This window comes from Ascaphus truei, unplaced genomic scaffold, assembly GCF_040206685.1.
Source record: "Ascaphus truei isolate aAscTru1 unplaced genomic scaffold, aAscTru1.hap1 HAP1_SCAFFOLD_536, whole genome shotgun sequence".
NCBI classification, from domain to species: Eukaryota; Metazoa; Chordata; class Amphibia; order Anura; family Ascaphidae; genus Ascaphus; species Ascaphus truei.
The window spans coordinates 103,595-127,923 of record NW_027456867.1 but is presented as its reverse complement, the minus strand read 5'-3'; the positions used below and the strand labels follow the sequence as shown (position 1 = coordinate 127,923).

General features: G+C 54.4%; 1 protein-coding gene across 4 annotated transcripts in view; it reads left to right on the top strand.

Moving 5' to 3' along the window:
* LOC142485095 (sphingomyelin phosphodiesterase 5-like) overlaps positions 1-23,894 on the top strand; it is a 137,953-nt gene extending 114,059 nt beyond the window's left edge. For 2 of the 4 annotated variants that reach the window (XR_012798359.1, XR_012798360.1), the window contains one exon: positions 2,579-2,697. Coding sequence is in view for 2 of the 4 variants with exons in the window: in XM_075584302.1 (XP_075440417.1) it covers positions 2,579-2,765; positions 23,010-23,114 (292 nt within the window). In the remaining 2 variants the exon portion in view is untranslated. Of the gene's footprint in view, positions 1-2,578; positions 2,766-23,009 lie in introns of those variants that run through there. The other 2 variants (XM_075584302.1, XM_075584303.1) reach the window with 2 other exon arrangements.
* The last annotated feature ends 435 nt before the right edge of the window (positions 23,895-24,329 follow it).

The following is a 24,329-nucleotide window of genomic DNA, read 5'->3' as shown; positions in this document are numbered from 1 at the left end:
ACAGTGTGGGATTGGGGTCAGTGGTTGCAGTGCAGGATTGGTGTCTGGTCGAAGTGTGTGATTGGGGTCAGGGGATGCAGTTTGTGATTGGGGTCAGGGGTTGAAGTGTGTGATTGGGGTCAGGGGATGCAGTTTGTGATTGGAGTCAGGGGTTGAAGTGTGTGATTGGGGTCAGGGGTTGAAGTGTGTGATTGGGGTCAGGGGTTGCAGTGGGTGATTGGGGTCAGGGGTTGCAGTGGGTGATTGGGGTCAGGGGTTGAAGTGTGTGATTGGGGTCAGGGGTTGAAGTGTGTGATTGGGGTCAGGGGTTACAGTGTGTGATTGGGGTCAGTGGTTGCAGTGCAGGATTGGTGTCTGGTCGAAGTGTGTGATTGGGGTCAGGGGTTGAAGTGTGTGATTGGGGTCAGGGGTTGCAGTGGGTGATTGGGGTCAGGGGTTGCAGTGTGTGATTGGGGTCAGGGGTTGAAGTGTGTGATTGGGGTCAGGGGTTGAAGTGTGTGATTGGGGTCAGGGGTTACAGTGTGTGATTGGGGTCAGTGGTTGCAGTGCAGGATTGGTGTCTGGTCGAAGTGTGTGATTGGGGTCAGGGGTTGCAGTGGGTGATTGGGGTCAGGGGTTGAAGTGTGTGATTGGGGTCAGGGGTTGCAGTGTGTGATTGGGGACAGGGGACGCAGTGCGGGATTTGGGTCTGGTCGCATTGTGTGTTTAGTGTCAGGGTTTGCAGTGTGGGATTCGGGTCGGTCGCAGTGTGTGGTTGGGGTTGGGTCACAGTGTGTGGTTGGGGTTGGGTCACAGTGTGTGGTTGGGGTTGGGTCACAGTGTGTGGTTGGGGTTGGGTCACAGGGTGGGATTGGGGTTGGGTCACAGTGTGTGGTTGGGGTTGGGTCACAGTGTGTGGTTGGGGTTGGGTCACAGTGTGTGATTGGGGTTGGGTCGCAGTGTGTGATTGGGGTCGGGTCGAAGTGTGGGATTGGGGTCGGGTTACAGTATGAGATTGGGGTCGGGTTACAGTATGAGATTGGGGTCGGGTTACAGTGTGGGATTAGGGTCGGGTCGCAGTGTGGGATTGGTGTCGGGTCGCAGTGTGGGATTAGGGTCGGGTTACAGTGTGGGATTAGGGTCGGGTCGCAGTGTGGGATTGGGGTTGGGTCACAGTGTGGGATTCGGGTCGGGTCGAAGTGTGGGATTGGGGTCGGGTTACAGTATGAGATTGGGGTCGGGTTACAGTGTGGGATTAGGGTCGGGTCGCAGTGTGGGATTGGTGTCGGGTCGCAGTGTGGGATTGGGGTCGGGTTACAGTGTGGGATTAGGGTCGGGTCGCAGTGTGGGATTGGTGTCGGGTCGCAGTGTGGGATTGGTGTTGGATCGCAGCGTGTGATTGGGTCAGGGGTTACAGTGTGTGATTGGGGTCGGGTTACAGTGTGTGATTGGGGTCAGGGGATGCAGTGTGTGATTGGGGTCAGGGGTTGCAGTGCGGGATTGGGGTCAGGTCACATTGTGTGTTTAGGGTCAGGGTTACAGTGTGTGATTGGGGTCGGGTCGCAGGGTGAGATTTGGATCAACGGTTGCAGTGTGTGATTTGGGTCAGGGGTTGCAGTGGGTGATTGGGGTCAGGGGTCGCAGTGGGTGATTGGGTTCAGGGGTTGCAGTGTGTGATTGGGGTCAGGGGTTGCAGTGGGTGGTTGGGGTCCGGGTTTGCAGTGTGTGATTGGGTTCAGGGGTTGCAGTGTGTGATTGGGGTCAGGGGTTGCAGTGGGTGGTTGGGGTCCGGGTTTGCAGTGGGTGATTGGGGTCCGGGTTTGCAGTGTGTGATTGGTGTCAGGGGTTGCAGTGTGTGATTGGGGTCAGGGGTTGCAGTGTGTGATTGGGGTCAGGGGTTGCAGTGTGTGATTGGGGTCAGGGGTTGCAGTGTGTGATTGGGGTCAGGGGTTGCAGTGTGTGATTGGGGTCAGGGGTTGCAGTGGGTGATTGGGGTCAGGGGTTGCAGTGGGTGGTTGGGGTCAGGGGTTGCAGTGGGTGATTGGGGTCAGGGTTTGCAGTGTGTGATTGGGGTCAGGGGTCGCAGTGAGTTATTGGGGTCAGGGGTCGCAGTGGGTGATTGGGGTCAGGGGTCGCAGTGGGTGATTGGGGTCAGGGGTTGCAGTGGGTGATTGGGGTCAGGGGTTGCAGTGGGTGATTGGGGTCAGGGGTTGCAGTGTGTGATTGGGGTCAGGGGTTGCAGTGTGTGATTGGGGTCTGGGGGTTGCAGTGTGTGATTGGGGTCAGGGGTCGCAGTGGGTGATTGGGGTCAGGGGTTGCAGTGTGTGATTGGGGTCAGGGGTTGCAGTGGGTGATTGGGGTCAGGGGTTGCAGTGTGTGATTGGGGTCAGGGGTTGCAGTGTGTGATTGGGGTCAGGGGTTGCAGTGTGTGATTGGGGTCGGGTTGCAGTGTGTGTTTCGGGTCAGGGGTTGCAGTGGGTGGTTGGGGTCAGGGGTTGCAGCGTGTGATTGGGGTCAGGGGTTGCAGTGTGTGTTTGGGGTTGCAGTGGGTGATTGGGGTCAGAGCTCACAATCTCACCCCTTCCCGTGACTGTTTCAGGACCCTGCAGTCAGACCGTGATCGGCGCCTGTTTATAGCCCCACCGCTCCCTCATGATACAGGCACAGACGGGACGCACTGGCCCGGGCGCCGGATCGATTATATCCTGTACCGAGAGTCCGGCTCCCTACCCCCTACAGTGAGAAGACGGGCGCGTCATACAGCCGGGGGGCACCTGAGAGCAGCAGTGAGGGGGCATCAGGATGGGAGGGATAGCTGGTTTTGGGGTAGGAGGAGGGTTGTTTAGTATTAGGACAAGAGGAAGACTGGTTAGTCTCCCCAGTATAGGAGGGTTTGGTTAGTCTCCCCAGTATAGGAGGACTGGCTAGTCTCCCCAGTATAGGAGGGTTTGGTTAGTCTCCCCAGTATAGGAGGACTGGCTAGTCTCCCCAGTATAGGAGGGCTGGTTAGTCTCCCCAGTATAGTAGGGCTGGTTAGTCTCCCCAGTATAGGAGGGCTGGTTAGTCTCCCTAGTATAGGAGGGCTGGTTAGTCACCCCAGTATAGGAGGGCTGGTTAGTCTTCCCAGTACGAGAGGTCTGGTTAGTCTCCCCAGTATAGGAGGGCTTGGTTAGTCTCCCCAGTATAGGAGGGCTGGTTAGTCTTCCCAGTATAGGAGGACTGGTTAGTCTCCCCATATAGGAGGGCTGGTTAGTCTCCCCAGTAAAGTAGGGCTGGTTAGTCTCCCCAGTATAGGAGGACTGGTTAGTCTCCCCAGTATAGGAGGGCTGGTTAGTCTCCCCAGTATAGGAGGGTTTGGTTAGTCTCCCCAGTATAGGAGGACTGGCTAGTCTCCCCAGTATAGGAGGGCTGGTTAGTCTCCCCAGTATAGTAGGGCTGGTTAGTCTCCCCAGTATAGGAGGGCTGGTTAGTCTCCCTAGTATAGGAGGCCTGGTTAGTCACCCCAGTATAGGAGGGCTGGTTAGTCTTCCCAGTACGAGAGGTCTGGTTAGTCTCCCCAGTATAGGAGGGCTTGGTTAGTCTCCCCAGTATAGGAGGGCTGGTTAGTCTTCCCAGTATAGGAGGACTGGTTAGTCTCCCCATATAGGAGGGCTGGTTAGTCTCCCCAGTAAAGTAGGGCTGGTTAGTCTCCCCAGTATAGGAGGACTGGTTAGTCTCCCCAGTATAGGAGGGCTGGTTAGTCTCCCTAGTATAGGAGGGCTGGTTAGTCACCCCAGTATAGGAGGGCTGGTTAGTCTCCCCAGTACAGGAGGGCTGGTTAGTCTCCCCAGTATAGGAGGGCTGGTTAGTCTCCCCAGTATAGGAGGACTGGTTAGTCTCCCCAGTATAGGAGGACTGGTTAGTCTCCCCAGTATAGTAGGGCTGGTTAGTCTCCCCAGTATAGGAGGACTGGTTAGTCTCCCCAGTATAGGAGGGCTGGTTAGTCTCCCCAGTATAGGAGGACTGGTTAGTCTCCCCAGTATAGGAGGACTGGTTAGTCTCCCCAGTATAGGAGGACTGGTTAGTCTCCCCAGTATAGGAGGACTGGTTAGTCTCCCCAGTATAGGAGGACTGGTTAGTCTCCCCAGTATAGGAGGACTGGTTAGTCTCCCCAGTACGGGAGGGCTGGTTAGTCTCCCCAGTATAGGAGGGCTGGTTAGTCTCCCCAATATAGGAGGACTGGTTAGTCTCCCCAGTATAGGAGGACTGGTTAGTCTCCCCAGTATAGGAGGACTGGTTAGTCTCCCCAGTATAGGAGGACTGGTTAGTCTCCCCAGTACGGGAGAGCTGGTTAGTCTCCCCAGTATAGGAGGACTGGTTAGTCTCCCCAGTATAGGAGGGCTGGTTAGTCTCCCCAGTATAGGAGGGCTGGTTAGTCTCCCCAGTATAGGAGGGCTGGTTAGTCTCCCCAGTATAGGAGGACTGGTTAGTCTCCCCAGTATAGGAGGACTGGTTAGTCTCCCCAGTATAGGAGGACTGGTTAGTCTCCCCAGTATAGGAGGACTGGTTAGTCTCCCCAGTATAGGAGGACTGGTTAGTCTCCCCAGTACGGGAGGGCTGGTTAGTCTCCCCAGTATAGGAGGGCTGGTTAGTCTCCCCAATATAGGAGGACTGGTTAGTCTCCCCAGTATAGGAGGACTGGTTAGTCTCCCCAGTATAGGAGGACTGGTTAGTCTCCCCAGTACGGGAGAGCTGGTTAGTCTCCCCAGTATAGGAGGACTGGTTAGTCTCCCCAGTATAGGAGGGCTGGTTAGTCTCCCCAATATAGGAGGACTGGTTAGTCTCCCCAGTATAGGAGGACTGGTTAGTCTCCCCAGTATAGGATGACTGGTTAGTCTCCCCAGTATAGGAGGACTGGTTAGTCTCCCCAGTATAGGGGGGCTGGTTAGTCTCCCCAGTACGGGAGAGCTGGTTAGTCTCCCCAGTATAGGAGGGCTGGTTAGTCTCCCCAGTATAGGAGGGCTGGTTAGTCTCCCCAGTATTGGAGGGCTGGTTAGTCTCCCCAGTACGGGAGAGCTGGTTAGTCTCCCCAGTATAGGAGGGCTGGTTAGTCTCCCCAGTATAGGGGGGCTGGTTAGTCTCCCCAGTATAGGAGGGCTGGTTAGTCTCCCCAGTACGGGAGAGCTGGTTAGTCTCCCCAGTATAGAAGGGCTGGTTAGTCTCCCCAGTATAGAAGGGCTGGTTAGTCTCCCCAGTACGGGAGAGCTGGTTAGTCTCCCCAGTATAGGAGGGCTGGTTAGTCTCCCCAGTATAGGAGGGCTGGTTAGTCTCCCCAGTATAGGAGGGCTGGTTAGTCTCCCCAGTACGGGAGAGCTGGTTAGTCTCCCCAGTATAGAAGGGCTGGTTAGTCTCCCCAGTATAGAAGGGCTGGTTAGTCTCCCCAGTATAGGAAGACTGGTTAGTCTCCCCAGTATAAGAGGGCTGGTTAGTCTCCCCAGTATAGGAGGGCTGGTTAGTCTCCCCAGTACGGGAGAGCTGGTTAGTCTCCCCAGTATAGAAGGGCTGGTTAGTCTCCCCAGTATAGGAGGGCTGGTTAGTCTCCCCAGTACGGGAGAGCTGGTTAGTCTCCCCAGTATAGAAGGGCTGGTTAGTCTCCCCAGTATAGAAGGGCTGGTTAGTCTCCCCAGTATAGGAAGACTGGTTAGTCTCCCCAGTATAAGAGGGCTGGTTAGTCTCCCCAGTATAGGAGGGCTGGTTAGTCTCCCCAGTACGGGAGAGCTGGTTAGTCTCCCCAGTATAGAAGGGCTGGTTAGTCTCCCCAGTATAGAAGGGCTGGTTAGTCTCCCCAGTACGGGAGAGCTGGTTAGTCTCCCCAGTATAGGAGGGCTGGTTAGTCTCCCCAGTATAGGAGGGCTGGTTAGTCTCCCCAGTACGGGAGAGCTGGTTAGTCTCCCCAGTATAGAAGGGCTGGTTAGTCTCCCCAGTATAGAAGGGCTGGTTAGTCTCCCCAGTATAGGAAGACTGGTTAGTCTCCCCAGTATAGGAGGGCTGGTTAGTCTCCCCAGTATAGGAGGGCTGGTTAGTCTCCCCAGTATAGGAGGACTGGTTAGTCTCCCCAGTATAGGAGGACTGGTTAGTCTCCCCAGTATAGGAGGACTGGTTAGTCTCCCCAGTATAGGAGGACTGGTTAGTCTCCCCAGTATAGGAGGACTGGTTAGTCTCCCCAGTATAGGAGGACTGGTTAGTCTCCCCAGTATAGGAGGACTGGTTAGTCTCCCCAGTATAGGGGGGCTGGTTAGTCTCCCCAGTATAGGATGGCTGGTTAGTCTCCCCAGTATAGGGGGGCTGGTTAGTCTCCCCAGTATAGGAGGACTGGTTAGTCTCCCCAGTACGGGAGAGCTGGTTAGTCTCCCCAGTATAGAAGGGCTGGTTAGTCTCCCCAGTATAGGAAGACTGGTTAGTCTCCCCAGTACGGGAGGTCTGGTTAGTCTCCCCAGTATAGGAGGGCTGGTTAGTCTCCCCAGTATAGGAGGACTGGTTAGTCCCTCAGTATAGGAGGGTTTGGTTAATCTCCCCAGTATAGGAGGGTTTGGTTAGTCTCCCCAGTATAGGAGGGCTGGTTAGTCTCCCCAGTATAGGGGGGCTGGTTAGTCTCCCCAGTATAGGAGGACTGGTTAGTCTCCCCAGTACGGGAGAGCTGGTTAGTCTTCCCAGTACGGGAGGTCTGGTTAGTCTCCCCAGTATAGGAGGGCTGGTTAGTCTCCCCAGTACGGGAGAGCTGGTTAGTCTCCCCAGTATAGGAGGGCTGGTTAGTCTCCCCAGTATAGGAGGGCTGGTTAGTCTCCCCAGTACGGGAGAGCTGGTTAGTCTCCCCAGTATAGAAGGGCTGGTTAGTCTCCCCAGTATAGAAGGGCTGGTTAGTCTCCCCAGTATAGGAAGACTGGTTAGTCTCCCCAGTATAGGAGGGCTGGTTAGTCTCCCCAGTATAGGAGGGCTGGTTAGTCTCCCCAGTATAGGAGGACTGGTTAGTCTCCCCAGTATAGGAGGACTGGTTAGTCTCCCCAGTATAGGAGGACTGGTTAGTCTCCCCAGTATAGGAGGACTGGTTAGTCTCCCCAGTATAGGAGGACTGGTTAGTCTCCCCAGTATAGGAGGACTGGTTAGTCTCCCCAGTATAGGGGGGCTGGTTAGTCTCCCCAGTATAGGATGGCTGGTTAGTCTCCCCAGTATAGGGGGGCTGGTTAGTCTCCCCAGTATAGGAGGACTGGTTAGTCTCCCCAGTACGGGAGAGCTGGTTAGTCTCCCCAGTATAGAAGGGCTGGTTAGTCTCCCCAGTATAGGAAGACTGGTTAGTCTCCCCAGTACGGGAGGTCTGGTTAGTCTCCCCAGTATAGGAGGGCTGGTTAGTCTCCCCAGTATAGGAGGACTGGTTAGTCCCCCAGTATAGGAGGGTTTGGTTAATCTCCCCAGTATAGGAGGGTTTGGTTAGTCTCCCCAGTATAGGAGGGCTGGTTAGTCTCCCCAGTATAGGGGGGCTGGTTAGTCTCCCCAGTATAGGAGGACTGGTTAGTCTCCCCAGTACGGGAGAGCTGGTTAGTCTTCCCAGTACGGGAGGTCTGGTTAGTCTCCCCAGTATAGGAGGGCTGGTTAGTCTCCCCAGTATAGGAGGGCTGGTTAGTCTCCCCAGTATAGGAGGACTGGTTAGTCTCCCCAGTATAGGGGGGCTGGTTAGTCTCCCCAGTATAGGAGGGCTGGTTAGTCTCCCCAGTATAGGAGGGCTGGTTAGTCTCCCCAGTATAGGAGGACTGGTTAGTCTCCCCAGTATAGGGGGGCTGGTTAGTCTCCCCAGTATAGGAGGACTGGTTAGTCTCCACAGTATAGGAGGGCTGGTTAGTCTCCCCAGTATAGGAGGACTGGTTAGTCTCCCCAGTATAGGAGGGCTGGTTAGTCTCCCCAGTACGGGATGGCTGGATAGTCTCCCCAGTATAGGAGGGCTGGATAGTCTCCCCAGTATAGGAGGGCTGGTTAGTCTCCCCAGTATGGGAGGGCTGGCTAGTCTCCCCATTATAGTAGGACTGGTTAGTCTCCCCAGTATAGGAGGACTGGTTAGTCTCCCCAGTATAGGAGGGCTGGTTAGTCTCCCCAGTACGGGATGGCTGGATAGTCTCCCCAGTATAGGAGGGCTGGTTAGTCTCCCCAGTATAGGAGGGCTGGTTAGTCTCCCCAGTACGGGATGGCTGGATAGTCTCCCCAGTATAGGAGGGCTGGATAGTCTCCCCAGTATAGGAGGGCTGGTTAGTCTCCCCAGTATAGGAGGACTGGTTAGTCTCCCCAGTACGGGAGAGCTGGTTAGTCTCCCCAGTATAGGAGGGCTGGTTAGTCTCCCCAGTATAGGAGGACTGGTTAGTCCCCCAGTATAGGAGGACTGGTTAGTCTCCCCAGTATAGGAGGTCTGGTTAGTCTCCCCAGTATAGGATGGCTGGTTAGTCTCCCCAGTATAGGATGGCTGGTTAGTCTCCCCAGTATGGGAGGGCTGGTTAGTCTCCCCAGTATAGGAGGACTGGTTAGTCTCCCCAGTACAGGAGGGCTGGTTAGTCTCCCCAGTATAGGAGGGTTTGGTTAGTCTCCCCAGTATAGGAGGGCTGGTTAGTCTCCCCAGTATAGGAGGGTTTGGTTAGTCTCCCCAGTATAGGAGGGTTTGGTTAGTCTCCCCAGTACAGGAGGGCTGGTTAGTCTCCCCAGTACGGGAGAGCTGGTTAGTCTTCCCAGTACGGGAGGTCTGGTTAGTCTCCCCAGTATAGGAGGGCTGGTTAGTCTCCCCAGTATAGGAGGGCTGGTTAGTCTCCCCAGTATAGGAGGGCTGGTTAGTCTCCCCAGTATAGGAGGACTGGTTAGTCTCCCCAGTATAGGGGGGCTGGTTAGTCTCCCCAGTATAGGAGGGCTGGTTAGTCTCCCCAGTATAGGAGGACTGGTTAGTCTCCCCAGTATAGGGGGGCTGGTTAGTCTCCCCAGTATAGGAGGACTGGTTAGTCTCCCCAGTATAGGAGGACTGGTTAGTCTCCCTAGTATAGGAGAGCTGGTTAGTCTCCCCAGTATAGGGGGGCTGGTTAGTCTCCCCAGTATAGGAGGGTTTGGTTAGTCTCCCCAGTATAGGAGGGCTGGTTAGTCTCCCCAGTATAGGGGGGCTGGTTAGTCTCCCCAGTACGGGAGAGCTGGTTAGTCTTCCCAGTACGGGAGGTCTGGTTAGTCTCCCCAGTATGGGAGGGCTGGTTAGTCTCCCCAGTATAGGAGGGCTGGATAGTCTCCCCAGTATAGGAGGGCTGGTTAGTCTCCCCAGTATAGGAGGACTGGTTAGTCCCCCAGTATAGGAGGACTGGTTAGTCTCCCCAGTATAGGAGGGCTGGTTAGTCTCCCTAGTATAGGAGGGCTGGTTAGTCTCCCCAGTAAAGGAGGGCTGGTTAGTCTCCCCAGTATAGGAGGACTGGTTAGTCTCCCCAGTATAGGAGGGCTGGTTAGTCTCCCCAGTATAGGAGGGCTGGTTAGTCTCCCCAGTATAGGAGGGCTGGTTAGTCTCCCCAGTATAGGAGGACTGGTTAGTCTCCCCAGTATAGGAGGGCTGGTTAGTCTCCCCAGTATAGGAGGGCTGGATAGTCTCCCCAGTATAGGAGGGTTTGGTTAGTCTCCCCAGTATAGGAGGGCTGGTTAGTCTCCCCAGTATAGGAGGGCTGGTTAGTCTCCCCAGTATAGGAGGGCTGGTTAGTCTCCCCAGTATAGGAGGGCTGGTTAGTCTCCCCAGTATAGGAGGGCTGGTTAGTCTCCCCAGTATAGGAGGGCTGGATAGTCTCCCCAGTATAGGAGGGTTTGGTTAGTCTCCCCAGTATAGGAGGGCTGGATAGTCTCCCCAGTATAGGAGGGCTGGTTAGTCTCCCCAGTATAGGAGGGCTGGTTAGTCTCCCCAGTATAGGAGGGCTGGTTAGTCTTCCCAGTATAGGAGGGCTGGTTAGTCTCCCCAGTATAGGAGGGTTTGGTTAGTCTCCCCAGTATAGGAGGGCTGGATAGTCTCCCCAGTATAGGAGGACTGGTTAGTCTCCCCAGTATAGGAGGACTGGTTTGTCTCCCCAGTATAGGAGGGCTGGTTAGTCTCCCCAGTATAGGAGAGCTGGTTAGTCTCCCCAGTATAGGAGGGCTGGTTAGTCTCCCCAGTATAGGAGGGCTGGTTAGTCTCCCCAGTATAGGAGGGTTTGGTTAGTCTCCCCAGTATAGGAGGACTGGTCAGTCTCCCCAGTATAGGAGGACTGGTTAGTCTCCCCAGTATAGGAGGGCTGGTTAGTCTCCCCAGTATAGGAGGGCTGGTTAGTCTCCCCAGTATAGGAGGGCTGGTTAGTCTCCCCAGTATAGGAGGGCTGGTTAGTCTCCCCAGTATAGGAGGGCTGGTTAGTCTCCCCAGTATAGGAGGACTGGTTAGTCTCCCCAGTATAGGAGGACTGGTTAGTCTCCCCAGTATAGGAGGGCTGGTTAGTCTCCCCAGTATAGGAGGGTTTGGTTAGTCTCCCCAGTATAGGAGGACTGGTTAGTCTCCCCAGTATAGGAGGACTGGTTAGTCTCCCCAGTATAGGAGGGCTGGTTAGTCTCCCCAGTATAGGAGGGCTGGTTAGTCTCCCCAGTATAGGAGGGCTGGTTAGTCTCCCCAGTATAGGAGGGTTTGGTTAGTCTCCCCAGTATAGGAGGGCTGGATAGTCTCCCCAGTACGGGATGACTGGTTAGTCTCCCCAGTATGGGAGGGCTGGTTAGTCTCCCCAGTATAGGAGGGTTTGGTTAGTCTCCCCAGTATAGGAGGACTGGTTAGTCTCCCCAGTATAGGAGGACTGGTTAGTCTCCCCAGTTTAGGAGGGCTGGTTAGTCTCCCCAGTATAGGAGGGCTGGTTAGTCTCCCCAGTATAGGAGGGCTGGTTAGTCTCCCCAGTATAGGAGGACTGGTTAGTCTCCCCAGTATAGGAGGGCTGGTTAGTCTCCCCAGTACGGGATGACTGGTTAGTCTCCCCAGTATAGGAGGGCTGGATAGTCTCCCCAGTACGGGATGACTGGTTAGTCTCCCCAGTATAGGAGGGCTGGTTAGTCTCCCCAGTATAGGAGGGTTTGGTTAGTCTCCCCAGTATAGGAGGACTGGTTAGTCTCCCCAGTATAGGAGGACTGGTTAGTCTCCCCAGTATAGGAGGGCTGGTTAGTCTCCCCAGTATAGGAGGGCTGGTTAGTCTCCCCAGTATAGGAGGGCTGGTTAGTCTCCCCAGTATAGGAGGGCTGGTTAGTCTCCCCAGTATAGGAGGGCTGGTTAGTCTCCCCAGTATAGGAGGGCTGGTTAGTCTCCCCAGTATAGGAGGGCTGGTTAGTCTCCCCAGTATAGGAGGACTGGTTAATCTCCCCAGTATAGGAGGACTGGTTAGTCTCCCCAGTATAGGAGGACTGGTTAGTCTCCCCAGTATAGGAGGACTGGTTAGTCTCCCCAGTATAGGAGGGCTGGATAGTCTCCCCAGTATAGGAGGACTGGTTAGTCTCCCCAGTATAGGAGGACTGGTTTGTCTCCCCAGTATAGGAGGGCTGGTTAGTCTCCCCAGTATAGGAGAGCTGGTTAGTCTCCCCAGTATAGGAGGGCTGGTTAGTCTCCCCAGTATAGGAGGGCTGGTTAGTCTCCCCAGTATAGGAGGGTTTGGTTAGTCTCCCCAGTATAGGAGGACTGGTTAGTCTCCCCAGTATAGGAGGACTGGTTAGTCTCCCCAGTATAGGAGGACTGGTTAGTCTCCCCAGTATAGGAGGGCTGGTTAGTCTCCCCAGTATAGGAGGGCTGGTTAGTCTCCCCAGTATAGGAGGGCTGGTTAGTCTCCCCAGTATAGGAGGGCTGGTTAGTCTCCCCAGTATAGGAGGGCTGGTTAGTCTCCCCAGTATAGGAGGACTGGTTAGTCTCCCCAGTATAGGAGGACTGGTTAGTCTCCCCAGTATATGAGGGCTAGTTAGTCTCCCCAGTATAGGAGGGTTTGGTTAGTCTCCCCAGTATAGGAGGGCTGGTTAGTCTCCCCAGTATAGGAGGGCTGGTTAGTCTCCCCAGTATAGGAGGGCTGGTTAGTCTCCCCAGTATAGGAGGGTTTGGTTAGTCTCCCCAGTATAGGAGGGCTGGATAGTCTCCCCAGTACGGGATGACTGGTTAGTCTCCCCAGTATGGGAGGGCTGGTTAGTCTCCCCAGTATAGGAGGGTTTGGTTAGTCTCCCCAGTATAGGAGGACTGGTTAGTCTCCCCAGTATAGGAGGACTGGTTAGTCTCCCCAGTTTAGGAGGGCTGGTTAGTCTCCCCAGTATAGGAGGGCTGGTTAGTCTCCCCAGTATAGGAGGGCTGGTTAGTCTCCCCAGTATAGGAGGACTGGTTAGTCTCCCCAGTACGGGATGACTGGTTAGTCTCCCCAGTATAGGAGGGCTGGTTAGTCTCCCCAGTATAGGAGGGCTGGTTAGTCTCCCCAGTATAGGAGGGCTGGTTAGTCTCCCCAGTATAGGAGGGCTGGTTAGTCTCCCCAGTATAGGAGGGCTGGTTAGTCTCCCCAGTATAGGAGGACTGGTTAGTCTCCCCAGTATAGGAGGACTGGTTAGTCTCCCCAGTATAGGAGGACTGGTTAGTCTCCCCAGTATAGGAGGGCTGGTTAGTCTCCCCAGTATAGGAGGGTTTGGTTAGTCTCCCCAGTATAGGAGGGCTGGTTAGTCTCCCCAGTATAGGAGGGCTGGTTAGTCTCCCTAGTATAGGAGGGCTGGTTAGTCTCCCCAGTATAGGAGGGCTGGTTAGTCTCCCCAGTATAGGAGGGCTGGTTAGTCTCCCCAGTATAGGAGGGCTGGTTAGTCTCCCCAGTATAGGAGGGCTGGTTAGTCTTCCCAGTATAGGAGGACTGGTTAGTCTCCCCAGTATAGGAGGACTGGTTAGTCTCCCCAGTATAGGAGGGTTTGGTTAGTCTCCCCAGTATAGGAGGACTGGTTAGTCTCCCCAGTATAGGAGGGTTTGGTTAGTCTCCCCAGTATAGGAGGGCTGGATAGTCTCCCCAGTACGGGATGACTGGTTAGTCTCCCCAGTATAGGAGGGCTGGTTAGTCTCCCCAGTATAGGAGGGCTGGTTAGTCTCCCCAGTATAGGAGGGCTGGTTAGTCTCCCCAGTATAGGAGGACTGGTTAGTCTCCCCAGTATAGGAGGACTGGTTAGTCTCCCCAGTATATGAGGGCTAGTTAGTCTCCCCAGTATAGGAGGGTTTGGTTAGTCTCCCCAGTATAGGAGGGCTGGTTAGTCTCCCCAGTATAGGAGGGCTGGTTAGTCTCCCCAGTATAGGAGGGCTGGTTAGTCTCCCCAGTATAGGAGGGTTTGGTTAGTCTCCCCAGTATAGGAGGGCTGGATAGTCTCCCCAGTACGGGATGACTGGTTAGTCTCCCCAGTATGGGAGGGCTGGTTAGTCTCCCCAGTATAGGAGGGTTTGGTTAGTCTCCCCAGTATAGGAGGACTGGTTAGTCTCCCCAGTATAGGAGGACTGGTTAGTCTCCCCAGTTTAGGAGGGCTGGTTAGTCTCCCCAGTATAGGAGGGCTGGTTAGTCTCCCCAGTATAGGAGGGCTGGTTAGTCTCCCCAGTATAGGAGGACTGGTTAGTCTCCCCAGTACGGGATGACTGGTTAGTCTCCCCAGTATAGGAGGGCTGGTTAGTCTCCCCAGTATAGGAGGGCTGGTTAGTCTCCCCAGTATAGGAGGGCTGGTTAGTCTCCCCAGTATAGGAGGGCTGGTTAGTCTCCCCAGTATAGGAGGGCTGGTTAGTCTCCCCAGTATAGGAGGACTGGTTAGTCTCCCCAGTATAGGAGGACTGGTTAGTCTCCCCAGTATAGGAGGACTGGTTAGTCTCCCCAGTATAGGAGGGCTGGTTAGTCTCCCCAGTATAGGAGGGTTTGGTTAGTCTCCCCAGTATAGGAGGGCTGGTTAGTCTCCCCAGTATAGGAGGGCTGGTTAGTCTCCCTAGTATAGGAGGGCTGGTTAGTCTCCCCAGTATAGGAGGGCTGGTTAGTCTCCCCAGTATAGGAGGGCTGGTTAGTCTCCCCAGTATAGGAGGGCTGGTTAGTCTCCCCAGTATAGGAGGGCTGGTTAGTCTTCCCAGTATAGGAGGACTGGTTAGTCTCCCCAGTATAGGAGGACTGGTTAGTCTCCCCAGTATAGGAGGGTTTGGTTAGTCTCCCCAGTATAGGAGGACTGGTTAGTCTCCCCAGTATAGGAGGGCTGGTTAGTCTCCCCAGTATAGGAGGGCTGGTTAGTCTCCCCAGTATAGGAGGGCTGGTTAGTCTCCCCAGTATAGGAGGGCTGGTTAGTCTCCCCAGTATAGGAGGGCTGGTTAGTCTCCCCAGTATAGGAGGGCTGGTTAGTCTCCCCAGTATAGGAGGGCTGGTTAGTCTCCCCAGTATAGGAGGACTGGTTAGTCTCCCCAGTACGGGAGGGATGGTTAGTCTCCCCAGTATAGGAGGACTGGTTAGTCTCCCCAGTATAGGAGGACTGGTTAGTCTCCCCAGTATAGGAGGGCTGGTTAGTCTCTCCAGTACGGGATGACTGGTTAGTCTCCCCAGTATAGGAGGGCTGGTTAGTCTCCCCAGTACGGGATGGCTGGTTAGTTTCCCCAGTATAGGAGGGCTGGTTAGTCTCCCCAGTATAGGAGGACTGGTTAGTCTCCACCAGTACGGGATGGCTGGTTAGTCTCCCCAGTACGGGATGGCTGGTTAGTCTCCCCAGTATGGGAGGGCTGGCTAGTCTCCCCAGTATAGTAGGACTGGTTAGTCTCCCCAGTATAGGAGGGCTGGTTAGTCTCCCCAGTATAGGAGGGCTGGTTAGTCTCCCCAGTATAGGAGGGCTGGTTAGTCTCCCCAGTATAGGAGGGCTGGTTAGTCTCCCCAGTATCGGAGGGCTGGTTAGTCTCCCCAGTATCGGAGGGCTGGTTAGTCTCCCCAGTATAGTAGGACTGGTTAGTCTCCCCAGTATAGAAGGACTGGTTAGTCTCCCCAGTATAGAAGGGCTGGTTAGTCTCCCCAGTATAGGAGGACTGGTTAGTCTCCCCAGTATAGGAGGACTGGTTAGTCTCCCCAGTATAGGAGGGCTGGTTAGTCTCTCCAGTATAGGAGGACTGGTTAGTCTCCCCAGTACGGGATGGCTGGTTAGTCTCCCCAGTATAGGAGGACTGGTTAGTCTCCCCAGTATAGGAGGACTGGTTAGTCTCCCCAGTACAGGAGGGCTGGTTAGTCTCCCCAGTACGGGAGGGCTGGTTAGTCTCCCCAGTACGGGAGGGCTGGTTAGTCTCCCCAGTACGGGACGGCTGGTTAGTCTCCCCAGTATAGGAGGACTGGTTAGTCTCCCCAGTATAGGAAGACTGGTTAGTCTCCCCAGTACGGGATGGCTGGTTAGTCTCCCCAGTACGGGATGGCTGGTTAGTCTCCCCAGTACGGGAAGGCTGGTTAGTCTCCCCAGTATAGGAGGGCTGGTTAGTCTCCCCAGTATAGGAGGGCTGGATTGTCTCCTCAGTACGGGAGGACTGGTTAGTCTCCCCAGTATGGGAGGACTGGTTAGTCTCCCCAGTATAGGAGGACTGGTTAGTCTCCCCAGTATAGGAGGGCTGGTTAGTCTCCCCAGTATAGGAGGACTGGTTAGTCTCCCCAGTATAGGAGGGCTGGTTAGTCTCCCCAGTATAGGAGGGCTGGTTAGTCTCCCCAGTATAGGAGGACTGGTTAGTCTCCCCAGTATAGGAGGGCTGGTTAGTCTCCCCAGTATAGGAGGGCTGGTTAGTCTCCCCAGTATAGGAGGGCTGGTTAGTCTCCCCAGTACGGGAGAGCTGGTTAGTCTCCCCAGTATAGGAGGGCTGGTTAGTCTCCCCAGTATAGGAGGGCTGGTTAGTCTCCCCAGTATAGGAGGACTGGTTAGTCTCCCCAGTATAGGAGGGATGGTTAGTCTCCCCAGTATAGGAGGGCTGGTTAGTCTCCCCAGTATAGGAGGGCTGGATAGTCTCCCCAGTATAGGAGGGTTTGGTTAGTCTCCCCAGTATAGGAGGGCTGGATAGTCTCCCCAGTATAGGAGGGCTGGTTAGTCTCCCCAGTATAGGAGGACTGGTTAGTCTCCCCAGTATAGGAGGGCTGGTTAGTCTCCCCAGTATAGGAGGGCTGGTTAGTCTCCCCAGTATAGGAGGGCTGGATAGTCTCCCCAGTATAGGAGGACTGGTTAGTCTCCCCAGTATAGGAGGGCTGGTTAGTCTCCCCAGTATAGGAGGGCTGGTTAGTCTCCCCAGTATAGGAGGGCTGGTTAGTCTCCCCAGTATAGGAGGGCTGGTTAGTCTCCCCAGTATAGGAGGGCTGGTTAGTCTCCCCAGTATAGGAGGACTGGTTAGTCTCCCCAGTATAGGAGGACTGGTTAGTCTCCCCAGTATAGGAGGACTGGTTAGTCTCCCCAGTATAGGAGGGCTGGTTAGTCTCCCCAGTATAGGAGGGTTTGGTTAGTCTCCCCAGTATAGGAGGGCTGGTTAGTCTCCCCAGTATAGGAGGGCTGGTTAGTCTCCCCAGTATAGGAGGGCTGGTTAGTCTCCCCAGTATAGGAGGGCTGGTTAGTCTCCCCAGTATAGGAGGGCTGGTTAGTCTCCCCAGTATAGGAGGGCTGGTTAGTCTCCCCAGTATAGGAGGACTGGTTAGTCTCCCCAGTATAGGAGGACTGGTTAGTCTCCCCAGTATAGGAGGGCTGGTTAGTCTCCCCAGTATAGGAGGGTTTGGTTAGTCTCCCCAGTATAGGAGGGCTGGTTAGTCTCCCCAGTATAGGAGGGCTGGTTAGTCTCCCCAGTATAGGAGGGCTGGTTAGTCTCCCCAGTATAGGAGGGCTGGTTAGTCTCCCCAGTATAGGAGGGCTGGTTAGTCTCCCCAGTATAGGAGGGCTGTTTAGTCTCCCCAGTATAGGAGGGCTGGTTAGTCTTCCCAGTATAGGAGGACTGGTTAGTCTCCCCAGTATAGGAGGACTGGTTAGTCTCCCCAGTATAGGAGGGTTTGGTTAGTCTCCCCAGTATAGGAGGACTGGTTAGTCTCCCCAGTATAGGAGGACTGGTTAGTCTCCCCAGTATAGGAGGGCTGGTTAGTCTCCCCAGTATAGGAGGGCTGGTTAGTCTCCCCAGTATAGGAGGGCTGGTTAGTCTCCCCAGTATAGGAGGGCTGGTTAGTCTCCCCAGTATAGGAGGGCTGGTTAGTCTCCCCAGTATAGGAGGGCTGGTTAGTCTCCCCAGTATAGGAGGACTGGTTAGTCTCCCCAGTACGGGAGGGATGGTTAGTCTCCCCAGTATAGGAGGACTGGTTAGTCTCCCCAGTATAGGAGGACTGGTTAGTCTCTCCAGTACGGGATGGCTGGTTAGTCTCCCCAGTATAGGAGGACTGGTTAGTCTCCCCAGTATAGGAGGACTGGTTAGTCTCCCCAGTACAGGAGGGCTGGTTAGTCTCCCCAGTACGGGAGGGCTGGTTAGTCTCCCCAGTACGGGAGGGCTGGTTAGTCTCCCCAGTACGGGACGGCTGGTTAGTCTCCCCAGTATAGGAGGACTGGTTAGTCTCCCCAGTATAGGAAGACTGGTTAGTCTCCCCAGTACGGGATGGCTGGTTAGTCTCCCCAGTACGGGATGGCTGGTTAGTCTCCCCAGTACAGGAAGGCTGGTTAGTCTCCCCAGTATAGGAGGGCTGGTTAGTCTCCCCAGTATATGAGGGCTGGTTAGTCTCCCCAGTATAGGAGGGCTGGATTGTCTCCTCAGTACGGGAGGACTGGTTAGTCTCCCCAGTATGGGAGGACTGGTTAGTCTCCCCAGTATGGGAGGACTGGTTAGTCTCCCCAGTATAGGAGGGCTGGTTAGTCTCCCCAGTACGGGAGGGCTGGTTAGTCTCCCCAGTACGGGAGGGCTGGTTAGTCTCCCCAGTATAGGAGGACTGGTTAGTCTCCCCAGTATAGGAGGACTGGTTAGTCTCCCCAGTATAGGAGGACTGGTTAGTCTCCCCAGTATAGGAGGACTGGTTAGTCTCCCCAGTATAGGAGGACTGGTTAGTCTCCCCAGTATAGGAGGACTGGTTAGTCTCCCCAGTATAGGAGGGCTGGTTAGTCTCCCCAGTATAGGAGGGCTGGTTAGTCTCCCCAGTATAGGAGGGCTGGTTAGTCTCCCCAGTATAGGAGGGCTGGTTAGTCTCCCCAGTATAGGAGGACTGGTTAGTCTCCCCAGTATAGGAGGGCTGGTTAGTCTCCCCAGTATAGGAGGGCTGGTTAGTCTCCCCAGTATAGGAGGGCTGGTTAGTCTCCCCAGTATAGGAGGGCTGGTTAGTCTCCCCAGTACGGGAGAGCTTGTTAGTCTCCCCAGTATAGGAGGGCTGGTTAGTCTCCCCAGTATAGGAGGGCTGGTTAGTCTCCCCAGTATAGGAGGACTGGTTAGTCTCCCCAGTATAGGAGGGATGGTTAGTCTCCCCAGTATAGGAGGGCTGGTTAGTCTCCCCAGTATAGGAGGGCTGGATAGTCTCCCCAGTATAGGAGGGTTTGGTTAGTCTCCCCAGTATAGGAGGGCTGGATAGTCTCCCCAGTATAGGAGGGCTGGTTAGTCTCCCCAGTATAGGAGGACTGGTTAGTCTCCCCAGTATAGGAGGGCTGGTTAGTCTCCCCAGTATAGGAGGGCTGGTTAGTCTCCCCAGTATAGGAGGGCTGGATAGTCTCCCCAGTATAGGAGGACTGGTTAGTCTCCCCAGTATAGGAGGGCTGGTTAGTCTCCCCAGTATAGGAGGGCTGGTTAGTCTCCCCAGTATATGAGGGTTTGGTTAGTCTCCCCAGTATAGGAGGGCTAGTTAGTCTCCCCAGTATAGGAGGGCTGGTTAGTCTCCCCAGTATAGGAGGGCTGGTTAGTCTCCCCAGTATAGGGGGGCTGGTTAGTCTCCCCAGTACGGGATGGCTGGATAGTCTCCCCAGTATAGGAGGGCTGGTTAGTCTCCCCAGTATAGGAGGGCTGGATAGTCTCCCCAGTATAGGAGGGTTTGGTTAGTCTCCCCAGTACAGGAGGGCTGGTTAATCTCCCCAGTATAGGAGGGCTGGTTAGTCTCCCCAGTATAGGAGGACTGGTTAGTCTCCCCAGTATAGGAGGGCTGGTTAGTCTCCCCAGTATAGGAGGGCTGGTTAGTCTCCCCAGTATAGGAGGGCTGGATAGTCTCCCCAGTATAGGAGGGTTTGGTTAGTCTCCCCAGTATAGGAGGGCTGGTTAGTCTCCCCAGTATAGGAGGGCTGGTTAGTCTCCCCAGTATAGGAGGACTGGTTAGTCTCCCCAGTATAGGAGGGCTGGTTAGTCTCCCCAGTATAGGAGGGCTGGTTAGTCTCCCCAGTATAGGAGGGCTGGTTAGTCTCCCCAGTATAGGAGGACTGGTTAGTCTCCCCAGTATAGGAGGGCTGGTTAGTCTCCCCAGTATAGGAGGGCTGGATAGTCTCCCCAGTATAGGAGGGTTTGGTTAGTCTCCCCAGTATAGGAGGGCTGGTTAGTCTCCCCAGTATAGGAGGGCTGGTTAGTCTCCCCAGTATAGGAGGGCTGGTTAGTCTCCCCAGTATAGGAGGGCTGGTTAGTCTCCCCAGTATAGGAGGGCTGGTTAGTCTCCCCAGTATAGGAGGGCTGGTTAGTCTCCCCAGTATAGGAGGGCTGGATAGTCTCCCCAGTATAGGAGGGTTTGGTTAGTCTCCCCAGTATAGGAGGGCTGGATAGTCTCCCCAGTATAGGAGGGCTGGTTAGTCTCCCCAGTATAGGAGGGCTGGTTAGTCTCCCCAGTATAGGAGGGCTGGTTAGTCTTCCCAGTATAGGAGGGCTGGTTAGTCTCCCCAGTATAGGAGGGTTTGGTTAGTCTCCCCAGTATAGGAGGGCTGGATAGTCTCCCCAGTATAGGAGGACTGGTTAGTCTCCCCAGTATAGGAGGACTGGTTTGTCTCCCCAGTATAGGAGGGCTGGTTAGTCTCCTCAGTAATGGAGAGCTGGTTAGTCTCCCCAGTATAGGAGGGCTGGTTAGTCTCCCCAGTATAGGAGGGCTGGTTAGTCTCCCCAGTATAGGAGGGTTTGGTTAGTCTCCCCAGTATAGGAGGACTGGTTAGTCTCCCCAGTATAGGAGGACTGGTTAGTCTCCCCAGTATAGGAGGGCTGGTTAGTCTCCCCAGTATAGGAGGGCTGGTTAGTCTCCCCAGTATAGGAGGGCTGGTTAGTCTCCCCAGTATAGGAGGGCTGGTTAGTCTCCCCAGTATAGGAGGGCTGGTTAGTCTCCCCAGTATAGGAGGACTGGTTAGTCTCCCCAGTATAGGAGGGCTGGTTAGTCTCCCCAGTATAGGAGGGCTGGTTAGTCTCCCCAGTATAGGAGGGCTGGTTAGTCTCCCCAGTATAGGAGGACTGGTTAGTCTCCCCAGTATAGGAGGGCTGGTTAGTCTCCCCAGTACGGGATGACTGGTTAGTCTCCCCAGTATAGGAGGGCTGGATAGTCTCCCCAGTACGGGATGACTGGTTAGTCTCCCCAGTATAGGAGGGCTGGTTAGTCTCCCCAGTATAGGAGGGTTTGGTTAGTCTCCCCAGTATAGGAGGACTGGTTAGTCTCCCCAGTATAGGAGGACTGGTTAGTCTCCCCAGTATAGGAGGGCTGGTTAGTCTCCCCAGTATAGGAGGGCTGGTTAGTCTCCCCAGTATAGGAGGGTTTGGTTAGTCTCCCCAGTATAGGAGGGCTGGATAGTCTCCCCAGTACGGGATGACTGGTTAGTCTCCCCAGTATGGGAGGGCTGGTTAGTCTCCCCAGTATAGGAGGGTTTGGTTAGTCTCCCCAGTATAGGAGGACTGGTTAGTCTCCCCAGTATAGGAGGGCTGGTTAGTCTCCCCAGTATAGGAGGGCTGGTTAGTCTCCCCAGTATAGGAGGACTGGTTAGTCTCCCCAGTATAGGAGGGCTGGTTAGTCTCCCCAGTATAGGAGGGCTGGTTAGTCTCCCCAGTATAGGAGGGCTGGTTAGTCTCCCCAGTATAGGAGGGTTTGGTTAGTCTCCCCAGTATAGGAGGGCTGGATAGTCTCCCCAGTACGGGATGACTGGTTAGTCTCCCCAGTATGGGAGGGCTGGTTAGTCTCCCCAGTATAGGAGGGTTTGGTTAGTCTCCCCAGTATAGGAGGACTGGTTAGTCTCCCCAGTATAGGAGGACTGGTTAGTCTCCCCAGTTTAGGAGGGCTGGTTAGTCTCCCCAGTATAGGAGGGCTGGTTAGTCTCCCCAGTATAGGAGGGCTGGTTAGTCTCCCCAGTATAGGAGGACTGGTTAGTCTCCCCAGTATAGGAGGGCTGGTTAGTCTCCCCAGTACGGGATGACTGGTTAGTCTCCCCAGTATAGGAGGGCTGGATAGTCTCCCCAGTACGGGATGACTGGTTAGTCTCCCCAGTATAGGAGGGCTGGTTAGTCTCCCCAGTATAGGAGGGTTTGGTTAGTCTCCCCAGTATAGGAGGACTGGTTAGTCTCCCCAGTATAGGAGGACTGGTTAGTCTCCCCAGTATAGGAGGGCTGGTTAGTCTCCCCAGTATAGGAGGGCTGGTTAGTCTCCCCAGTATAGGAGGGCTGGTTAGTCTCCCCAGTATAGGAGGGCTGGTTAGTCTCCCCAGTATAGGAGGGCTGGTTAGTCTCCCCAGTATAGGAGGGCTGGTTAGTCTCCCCAGTATAGGAGGACTGGTTAGTCTCCCCAGTATAGGAGGACTGGTTAGTCTCCCCAGTATAGGAGGGCTGGTTAGTCTCCCCAGTATAGGAGGGTTTGGTTAGTCTCCCCAGTATAGGAGGGTTTGGTTAGTCTCCCCAGTATAGGAGGGCTGGTTAGTCTCCCCAGTATAGGAGGGCTGGTTAGTCTCCCTAGTATAGGAGGGCTGGTTAGTCTCCCCAGTATAGGAGGGCTGGTTAGTCTCCCCAGTATAGGAGGGCTGGTTAGTCTCCCCAGTATAGGAGGGCTGGTTAGTCTCCCCAGTATAGGAGGGCTGGTTAGTCTTCCCAGTATAGGAGGACTGGTTAGTCTCCCCAGTATAGGAGGACTGGTTAGTCTCCCCAGTATAGGAGGGTTTGGTTAGTCTCCCCAGTATAGGAGGACTGGTTAGTCTCCCCAGTATAGGAGGGCTGGTTAGTCTCCCCAGTATAGGAGGGCTGGTTAGTCTCCCCAGTATAGGAGGGCTGGTTAGTCTCCCCAGTATAGGAGGGCTGGTTAGTCTCCCCAGTATAGGAGGGCTGGTTAGTCTCCCCAGTATAGGAGGGCTGGTTAGTCTCCCCAGTATAGGAGGACTGGTTAGTCTCCCCAGTACGGGAGGGATGGTTAGTCTCCTCAGTATAGGAGGACTGGTTAGTCTCCCCAGTACGGGAGGGATGGTTAGTCTCCCCAGTATAGGAGGACTGGTTAGTCTCCCCAGTATAGGAGGACTGGTTAGTCTCCCCAGTACGGGAGGGATGGTTAGTCTCCCCAGTATAGGAGGGCTGGATAGTCTCCCCAGTACGGGAGGGCTGGTTAGTCTCCCCAGTATAGGAGGGTTTGGTTAGTCTCCCCAGTACAGGAGGGCTGGTTAGTCTCCCCAGTATAGTAGGGCTGGTTAGTCTCCCCAGTATAGGAGGACTGGTTAGTCTCCCCAGTATAGGAGGGCTGGTTAGTCTCCCCAGTACGGGAGGGATGGTTAGTCTCCCCAGTATGGTTAATATTTTCCTCTCCCTCCTCTCCTCCACCTCCCTCTCATCCTCCCCCTCTCTTCCCCCTCTCCCCTCCGCCTCTCCCCCTGTCCCCTCTCGTCCTACCCTCCCTCCCTCTCCCCGTCCTCTCCCTCCCTCTCTTCCTCCCTTGTCCCTCCACTTCCTCCTCTCCCTCATCCCCTCTCTCCTCTCCCTCCATCCCCTTCCCGCCCACCCCCCACTCTTCTTCCGTTCTCTTCCCCCCTTTTCTATTCCCCACCCATTTCTCCCCCCCCCCCCCACCCCCCTCTTCCATTTCTCCTCTCAGGTAGTGGAACAGTTCCTGTTTATCACACAGCTGGCTGGACTGTCCGATCATATTCCTGTGTCTTTGCGTCTTTCCATCTCACTGCCTCTCATTACTTATCTATGACCAATGAGTGGGCCGAGCCTGCTGGAGTTAGGGTCATTTGACGCCACACGCCAATACCTCACAATAAATGTTTTATTGTCACAAAGATGTTATGAATTTCACACGGGTCTCCAAACGTCAAGATCTTTGGGATCAGTAACCAGACTCCGGGATCTTTGGGATCAGAAACCAGACTCTGGGATCTTTGGGATCAGTAATCAGACCCCGGGATCTTTGGGATCAGTAATCAGACCCCGGGATCTTTGGGATCAGTAACCAGACTTTGGGATCAGTAACCAGACTTTGGGATTAGTAACCAGACTTTGGGATCAGTAACCAGACTTTGGGATCAGTACCCAGACTCCGGGATCTTTGGTATCAGTAATCAGACTCTGGGATAGCTTATCAGAGTCTGGGATCTTTTGGATCAGTACTGCGACGCTGGGATCTTTTGGATCAGTACTGCGACGCTGGGATCTTTTGGATAAGTACTGCGACGCTGGGATCTTTTGGATCAGTACTGCGACGCTGGGATCTTTTGGATCAGTACTGCGACGCTGGGATCTTTGGTATTAGTACTCAGAACTTGGCATCTGATCTATGTGGGGTCAGTAATTGTGCAATGCTGTTAGTCACTGTAACGGGTATTTATATCTGAGCAGGTATCATGCTTACAGTACTGTCTTCTGAATGGAAGTGCAGAGACTGAGGCAGTACCAGGTCAAGTTGTGGGACTAATGTTTGTATTGGGAAATTGGCTGAAATTTGTGAAAAAGATCAAATAAAAAATAGATAAACATTTGGCTGAATCAGGAGGACAACTTTGTTTATGTAACTAAACAACAAGATTAACGCAGATTATTGTTAAATAATACCCCTTGGGGTAACAGTATTGGGCATCCAATATATTTTACCTACGAGCTCCAATGCAGCCTGGGGGTGGGTTAGGACTTGCACGTTTTGGTGGTGTGTGTGTGTGAGCCGGTGTGTGTGTGCCTGTGTGTGTGCCTGTGTGTGAGCCTGTGTGTGCCGGTGTGTGTGTGAGAGCCGGTGTGTGTGTGAGAGCCGGTGTGTGTGTGAGAACCGGTGTGTGTGTGTGTGAGCCGGTGTGTGTGTGTGTGTGTGAGCCGGTGTGTGTGTGTGAGCCGGTGTGTGTGTGTGTGTGTATGTGTGAGCCGGTGTGTGTGTGTGAGCCGGTGTGTGTGTGTGAGCCGGTGTGTGTGTGTGTGTGTGTGT